This window comes from Cibotium barometz, chromosome 15 (assembly GCF_041138505.1).
Source record: "Cibotium barometz isolate CiBa-2024 chromosome 15, ASM4113850v1, whole genome shotgun sequence".
In the NCBI taxonomy this organism is placed as follows: domain Eukaryota; kingdom Viridiplantae; phylum Streptophyta; class Polypodiopsida; order Cyatheales; family Cibotiaceae; genus Cibotium; species Cibotium barometz.
In genome coordinates, this window is record NC_141060.1 from 6,602,721 (window position 1) to 6,610,919 (window position 8,199).

Sequence of the window (8,199 nt, forward strand, 5' to 3'; positions counted from 1 at the left end):
GAGAGTGGAAACCGGTTTGGCATAAGACAAGAATTAGCTCTCCACCCAATATATTTTTCGTGAGAGCATATGACCGCGCCCTTATTGTAAAAGAATAGATCATTCAACATTGAATGTTTCTTAACTAAGAGACGACATGTAACATAGAGGAACCTTAATGCAAATCAAAGGTTATAAGCTCTTGAAAGTAGTGAATCTGAAAAATTTGACGTGAGATTCAACGGTTAGAACTTAGGGCATATGCCCATAGACTATCTATCGTATGACGATTAAAGTAAAAAAAGGAAGGCTAACTCTGTTACACGCGCGTGTGCGGTGGTGTTAGGAGGAGACAGGGCTCTCCAACCTCCAGGCTCTGATTTCAAAAAAGGCCTGTGGACTATCTGTTACACGCGCGTGTGCGGTGGTGTTAGGAGACACGGGCCTGCGGGCCGCGGGGCTCTCTACCCTCCAGGCTCTGATTTCAAAAAAGGCCTGTGTGAGACCGTTTGAGGGCTGACGTGGACTGTCGAAGCGATCCCCTCTCTCTCGCGCGCGTTCTCTCTCTCGCTCGCTCGCTCGCTCGCTCGCTCTCTCTCTCTCTCTCTCTCTCTCTCGCGGCCCCCGCTTGCCACTAATAAGAACAGGCTCCTCCAGCTAACCCTCTCCCTCTCCCTCTACTACCTCTTCGCTCCTCCCTTCCGCCCTCTGTTGTGGTTCTTCTGCCAGTGGAAGCGAAGGAGCAGACCGTAAGCAGCACACAGATTTTGAGCTAGTGCCTCTACCTCTAGTTCTTGTGGCTTGTCACGCGTGCTTCATCGCCTCACACATCGCTGTAGGTTACACGTAAGTGGCTCCACCTGCGCACAAGGCTCGTCTTTCTGTGGCCTGTTCACTTCCCACCGCCGTTGCTTGCATTTGTGACGAAGCGTTCGAGCCCCCTTCCTTGACCTACCATATATTTGCACTGTGCAGCTTTGGCTTTGCCAAAATGCTCTTCTTTGCCCTTTCCTTTGGGCCCTGTCTCTTTTTTGGCTCATTCACAACTCTGCTTGGTGGTGTGTAGTGGCTCTCCACAATCGGCCTCGATCCAATGACCTCACCATCCGCCCATAGCCAGCAGCCGACAGAGGCAAAGCTATCTGTTTCTTTTTTATAAAGAAAGCCATCAGTTTGTGCTGTTGGGGCCACGGAGAAAACAAGACGGGAGGCGCCTTTCTTCTTACCTGGAGCCATTACCAAAGCCCCTCCTTGTAAGAAAGCTCTGTCCTCACCCCAAGGCTTTGGCGCCTGCAGTGCGTTGTTTTGTCGGCGAAGGTGCCGCAGCAGTGGGAGGCCATGGCGAACCAGAAGCTCCATCTTAGCTCCCCTTTCCAGTCCTCAACGCCGCTGGAAGGGACACCTCAGTACAACCGCACGTTCAGGGGCTACGATGCAGGCTGCAAGAACACCGACCTCGACATACGAAGCAATGCATGCAGGGATGAGCTCCAGAAACCATTTGGCCGTTTGAGCGACACTCATTTAGCCTCCAGGAAAGCGAGCGAAGCAGGTATGTGCATCAATCAAAATCTTTTCCTTCAATTTATCATTTATATACACACAAAATTTAGCGCTTCTCCTTGGATTAAGACCTAGAGCTGCTGCGTTTGACACTCCTTTGCTCGAATATCAGTCAATCATCAACAAAGTTTGTAATCTGCAGTACTTTTCTTTGGAATAAGACCGAGAATTGCTGCGTTTGTTTAATCTGTGTTTTCTTATGCAGCTGAAAGGAGATCCCAAGCTGCATCATGGCTACAATACATGGTTGGCCCTCTAGATCTCTCCACGGAGCCTTCAGAAGAGGAGCTTCGATTATGTCTGAGGAATGGCCTTGTTTTATGCAGCCTTATCAACAAGGTTCATCCAGGAGCTGTCCCAAAGGTGCCTCCCTTTCTTCTGAAACTGATGTTTCTCTCTCTGCAATCCTTGCTTGAAATTGGTGACCCAGGAAGCTTCACCATTTCTGATGTTGAAACGGTCTGTTTCTGTCCAGATTGTGGAAAATCCATCTCTTTCCAGCCCTTCTCCAGAGGGTGCAGCACTCTCAGCTTTTCAGTATTTCGAAAATGTAAGAAACTTTCTCGTAGCTGTAGAAGAGATGAAGTTGCCATCATTTGACGCATCAGATCTGGAGAAGGTTAGGTTCGAAACTTTGAGTTTCTTTGTTTTGTGGAAACCTTGAGAGTCCAGACCTACTATAGAAGACCAACTGCCCCTTGTGTAATGCCCTTCACCTTACGATTGCTCGCGTGCTTTGTTTGGTTTTATGTCTCTCCACAATGCAGGGGGACTTGCAACTTGGTTGGTCAGCCAAAGTGGTTGATTGCATTCTGTCTATCAAGGCATACCATGATTGGCAGCACGCTGGTGGACAAGGTTTCTGGAAGTTGGGGGGTTCTTTCAAGACTCCTTGTCTCTCAAAGTCATCATTGACAAAGCCACACATCGCATGTTCATGGCTGGGAACTGGCAGATCCTCGGAGGTGTTGACGCTCTCTGCATTGAAAGAAAATAGCCAGAATCCTAAACAGTGGGGCTTGGACAGCTTGAAGAACATGTCTGAAGAGTATGGCAATCTCACAGGAGAGGTTGGGCCGCTATGGAGAGGTCATTCTGCTTTCATGGAGGAATCGAAGAATGCTTGGGCCAATGTTGGTAGGTTTTGCAAAGGTTTATGAGGGGGCTGTGCTTGGGATCAGACCTATGAAGCGTTTTTTTTTTTGATATTAGAAGTGTTTTTGCTTGATATTAGACTTAGCTTCAATGCTAGTGCAATCTCTTTTTCAGATTCAAGTGTAGCATGGGTGCAGCATGTGTGTCAAAAGTTTGTGGACACATTTATGGCAAGAAGCAAGAGCTCACGACAAGCATCTGTGCTAGGAATTCCGGATACTGTGAGTGCTCGTGCCTGGCCAAACCCCACCACAGATAAAAGCTTTGTCAAGTGTTGTGACAGTTTCTTGCCCATGTTGCTGTTGCACTGCTATGCATTGATCTAGGCAGCTTTGTTTCGATGTGCAGAAAATGCCTTGCGAGGCACTGTTGAAGCTGGTGATGGCAGTTCTGGATGACAAGAACCCAGAAGAAGTAGCCCTGGTTAGTGCATGAAGATGTGGGTTTTTACCTCGATCAGAGAAGTGTTGCTGGTAGCATTGATAGATATGTTTCTAAACCTCTACCCTGTGTGCATCCATAGCTTGTTGAATTTATGCTGAAGAAGGTTATTGAGGAGTTGGGACAACGAACTCTGTGCGAAGAGGGACAGGTAACATGCTTTGTAAAGTCCCAACTAGTAGTTTTGAACTAATGCCAAAAGGCTAAATCAATCAGCTTACCTTAGGCTTTTGTGAGCTCTTCTCAGTTAAAAGCTTAGATGCTGTGTTTGTGTGTGCCTCCCTCCCTCCCTCCGTCTCTGCCTCCCCCCCCCCCCCCTCTCTCTCTCTCTCTTTCTCTCTCTCTCCCCCTCTCTCTCAATGGGTGCACATTTTTTTGAATGTCATAATTATATCTGATGGGGGCATTTCTGATACACACATCTAATACACACACAGCCAAAAACAAGTTTTGTGCAGGACTTGTCAGAAGAAGGCTCACGAGATTGCCCAGAACGGTACACAAAAAAGCAAGCACTTGAACAGGAGGTACACAGTGCCAAAAACAAGGATCAACACTATGCCATTAAGTTGGAGTTACAGAGCAATGAACTCAAGGTATATTATTTTGCCGCTGTTGCTAGATAGATGATTGCAGAGCTTAACAAGTCATGAGAGGGCTTGGATACTCACTTTTCTGTTCAAATCAGGAATTAAAATGTCTCTTGGAAACTACGAAGCTTCAGTTACAGAGTTTGCAATTCGGATGGAAAAAAGAGATGGAAGCCTTAAGTAAGTTAAGCAATGGATTAGAGGCATTTGTCCATTCCAAGTACAGTGTATGTATGTGTAGGTTTGAGAATATTTTCATTTTGTACTGGACTTGTCTACTGGACAACCAGGTGTGAAGCTGCATGGCCTTGCTCAAGCTGCAGCAGAATACCACAAAGTTGCAGCTGAGAATCGGGAGCTTTATAACCAAGTGCAAGATTTGAAAGGTTAACTACTTCACGCTGTTTTGAAAGCTGTCACATGATGTGTGTTTGCTTACATGTTGGACATTGCTTTGTCTCCAGGAAACATCAGGGTGTACTGTAGGGTAAGGCCTTTCTTGCCTGGTCAAAACCAAACCCGTAGTACAGTGGACTTCATAGGGGAAAAAGGGTCTATCATGATTGTCAACCCTGCAAAGCAAGGCAAAGAGCAACGCAAAGCTTTTACTTTCAATAAAGTATTTGGACCCTCTGCAGCGCAAGGTAAGCATTTCAGAAGCATTTCAGCTATGATAGCTAAAGCGTGTCAGCCAGTCTTCATGGTTATGAACCTCTTCTTAAACACATCATACAGTTGAACACATCATGAGTGCCTCAACTATATCAACTATATCATGAGTGCCTCAACTATATCAGGAAAAGAATTCCAAACTTCAGATGCACTTCATGACTGCCCAACTGCATCTATGTTGCAACTTGCCCGCAGAGTTTTTGCAATGGAGGCTCTCAAGTAGCTTATTGAACTTGTCTTTGCAGAGGAAGTTTTCCTTGACACTCAACCCCTGATTAGATCCGTACTAGATGGCTACAATGTGTGCATTTTTGCATATGGTCAGACAGGTTCAGGAAAAACATACACAATGGTATGGTCTTTGTTCAGCATATCCGACTTTATTTGTGCTGCTTGTTAGGATTGTAATGGGTGGTTAAATCCAATCAAAAATGCTCTACTTTCTGCAGACTGGACCCAACAATCCATCCCCTAAGGATTGGGGAGTGAACTTCCGGGCTTTACATGACCTGTTTCAACTCTCTTGGCACCGACAAGATTTGATGAGATATGAAGTGGCTGTTCAAATGATTGAGATATATAATGAGCAAGTTCGGGATCTCCTTTGCACAGATGGCACTAATAAGAGATATCCACCATTCATTTTGCTTGTGCGCTTGAAAACTGTGAAAAGCTTTGAGTATTGCTCTTATGCTGCCTGAATGGTTCTGTGTAAAACATTTCTGTTCTCATTACATGTAAACATTTCTTTGACTTCAATCCACGCTTGAGATTCGGAACAACTCTCAACAGGATGGCCTTAATGTACCGGATGCAAACTTACTGCCTGTGAAATCTGTTGAAGACGTTTTGGAGCTGATGACCCTGGGGCATAAAAATCGTACTGTAGGAGCCACTGCTTTGAATGAAAGGAGCAGCCGCTCTCACAGGTGTATTTCTGACTCCTTTGTTTTACATGAACATGCAATGCATTACAAAAGTGGTTGACGAACATATCACTTACAAAAATTGTTGAGGAACATATCACTGAAGCACATTGTTTTGCAGCGTGTTGACAGTTCATGTCAAGGGCACTGATCTAGCATCGGGAGGTGCTTTGCGAGGATGCCTTCACTTGGTTGATCTTGCCGGAAGTGAGAGAGTCGACAAGTCTGAAGCAACAGGAGATAGATTGAAAGAAGCCCAGCACATCAACAAATCTCTTTCTGCTCTAGGAGATGTGATAGCTGCACTTGCACAGAAGAGTCCTCATGTTCCTTACAGAAACAGCAAGCTGACGCAACTTCTCCAAGACTCTTTAGGTACACAACAATAGGTTCTTGAAGAAGGGTCTCTTCAAATTTTCCATGTTGATGCTTCAATAATTCCTGTTAACAATGTTTCAGGTGGACAGGCAAAGACTCTGATGTTTGTGCATGTAAGTCCTGATGATGACTCCTACGGGGAGACGATCAGCACTCTAAAGTTTGCAGAAAGAGTTGCCACAGTTGAGCTTGGTGCTGCCCATTCTAACAAAGAAAGTGGGGAAGTTAAGGACCTGAAGGATCAGGTATGGACTTGCTTTTCTGGGTTTTGCTTTCTATATATCGTTGAATGAGTCTATTAATTGTATTTTTTCTGTTTTTTGATCCAGATAGCCTTTTTAAGAGATGCCTTGGCCAGGAAGGAAGGGGAGATAGAACGATATCCAAAGGAGCATAGAATGAAAGGCATTGAATGTTTGCAAGATAGGCCAAGAGTGAAAGCAGGGACTTCTCCAGGTCAACAGGGAATGGTGATTGGGGATGGCAATCGAAGGTTGCCCTCGGGAGGAGTGCGGAATGCAGAGGTAACGAACGTATTTTGCTTAGCTCAGCACTTTTTGATCAAATTATTTTACCCTCTTGCAGCTTACTCATAGCGGCACACATCGGCTTGGTTCCCTGTAGGTTTGCCAAAGTCCTGGAGTGGCTCAAAGGTGTGTTCCAAGTGCAGATTTTGAGGTAATGAACCTGCTACAACCGGTTTCTCCATTGGAGTATGTTGGAGCAGTAACACCGCTATATTCTTATGGGTTTGAAGAGGACTCTCTCAAGCGGAGGGCTCGTCAAACATCTCCAGACAGTAGGTCTTCTTCAACCACAACTTCAGAGGTCTCCTTCCCCACCTCCATTGCACGGGTTGGCAGTAACAGTGGCTCCAAGAAAAACAAAATCAGGCATGGCAGTTTTGACCAGCTGGAGTCGTACCTCCCAAGAGCTTCACATGAACGCACCAGAAGCTTTTCTATGCAAAGCTATGGCGATGATGTCATGGAGAGGTCGTTTGAGGGTAGTGAGGGCGACAACAGACCCAATGCAATACATGGTGACAAGAAAAGGCACTTGCCTCTGCTCCTCCATCATGCTCCCATCACAAAGCCTTCGCCTATGCGATCTTCTGCAGCTCCTCTCAGAGAGGTAGCAAACAGTGGAGACAGCTACTTAACAGAAGAAGAGCCTGCCAGCCGAAGAGATGAATTGGGTGTAGATGAAGAAATTGTTAGTGATTACTCGGAGGCTGGATCATGGCAAATGGCTGGACCTGATCATCACTCCCATGGTCAGATGTCCATAGCTAGCTTTGGAAAACGGAGGAAGGAGGGTGACAGACGGTATTATATCCGATCTTCTCATATGCCTTCCTTGTTCTGCCTTGAAGTCTCTCACTAGTTTTGCCTTCTTGTGTTGCTCAAGCACCAAAGTACATAAATCAACGTGCTTTTTTTTTTTCAGGTTCCCCGGCCAGCATCAACCTGGGCACCTTGCCAAAAAGCCTACCACTGCGTCCGTGCAGGCGCTCACTGGTGCTGCTACGAAACATGCACTGGTGGGTTTGGCTACATCTGGAACGGAACCCAAGAGGAAGGGGGGCATATTCTCAGGCAAGAAGCCCATCTAACATATCACGGGCAAAGGGCAACGGCCAGAAACTAGAGTTCCTGGCACCATCTTTATAGATAAAGCTTGCTCACACATATTTTTCTTCTGCTGCAACTGAGCTGTACCTCGATCATTTGTAGCAGACCATCGTTCTGTGAATGTTTTGGGTTGTGGCATATGCTTTGCCACATGATTGTAAATTTTCCGGATTGTAGCACATATTAGAAGGTGGTCGCAATACTGACTGTAAAAAAGCAAAATATAGGCGAGACTCTGGTGTGGGTTCAATTAATATATATATATTATATATATTGGGCGAAGCTTTTTTGTGGGGGGTTCAATTTTGGGAGTTGGAAGATCACAATTAAATACGAAAGATTCTAATGATTTCTCCATTAACAAACTGGGAACTATGAGTAATTCTAATGGTTACTCCATTAACATACAGGGAATAGTTAAAAGAATGTATTTATAGAAATAGTTATATATATATATATATATAACTACCTATGCTCTCCTCAATCATTTATAGAAATAGTTATATATATATATATACATTGGCTCTTCTCTGTAGAGGGCTCTCTCTCTTTCTCTCTTTCTCACACCGTGTGCGCATTAGTTTGATGCGCACCCGTTAATTTGGTCAATCTGACACTACCTCCCTTGTTCTCTTTTACATAGGCGCAGCTTACAATTTCAGAGTGCAAAAGTGGCATTCAGATTACGCAGATTTTTAAAATAAACAGTAGAATTTTTCTCAAATCTTGCATCAAGAGTAAATGTGAGAAATTGTTTGTTTGCCGAGTTGTGAGATGTCCATTACATTTGCGATTTCTAACTTTGCGAGAGGAGGCTAGATGATAATTTGGTTCCAAGGTTTTTTAAAGAAAGGTGTTAAC

The 8,199-nt window shown here is 44.9% G+C and overlaps 1 protein-coding gene across 2 annotated transcripts; it reads left to right on the forward strand.

Annotated features, from left to right (window-relative positions):
• Positions 1-476: 476 nt before the first annotated feature.
• LOC147630902 (kinesin-like protein KIN-14I) lies at positions 477-7,620 on the forward strand. 2 transcript variants are annotated; one of them, XM_086809278.1, is made up of 19 exons: positions 477-1,531; positions 1,748-1,905; positions 2,018-2,161; positions 2,310-2,679; positions 2,812-2,918; positions 3,046-3,120; positions 3,221-3,289; positions 3,597-3,734; positions 3,827-3,908; positions 4,019-4,114; positions 4,193-4,372; positions 4,646-4,752; positions 4,850-5,028; positions 5,165-5,329; positions 5,448-5,701; positions 5,786-5,949; positions 6,034-6,228; positions 6,329-7,032; positions 7,154-7,620. In XM_086809278.1, the coding sequence occupies exons 1-19, from the start codon at positions 1,318-1,320 to the stop codon at positions 7,317-7,319; spliced, it is 3,567 nt and encodes a 1,188-aa protein (XP_086665404.1). In that variant the 5' UTR covers positions 477-1,317; the 3' UTR covers positions 7,320-7,620. The 2 variants fall into 2 exon arrangements, with proteins under 2 accessions (XP_086665404.1, XP_086665403.1); XM_086809277.1 differs by having other exon boundaries at positions 493-1,531; positions 3,576-3,734.
• Positions 7,621-8,199: the final 579 nt, after the last annotated feature.

Coding starts and splice junctions, on each gene's coding strand:
- LOC147630902 (XM_086809277.1), top strand. CDS start 1,318: ATGGCGAACCAGAAGCTCCATCTTAGCTCCCCTTTCCAGTCCTCAACG. Junction 3,121..3,220: donor ACCCAGAAGAAGTAGCCCTG/GTTAGTGCATGA, acceptor GTGCATCCATAG/CTTGTTGAATTTATGCTGAA. Junction 7,033..7,153: donor AGGAAGGAGGGTGACAGACG/GTATTATATCCG, acceptor TTTTTTTTTCAG/GTTCCCCGGCCAGCATCAAC.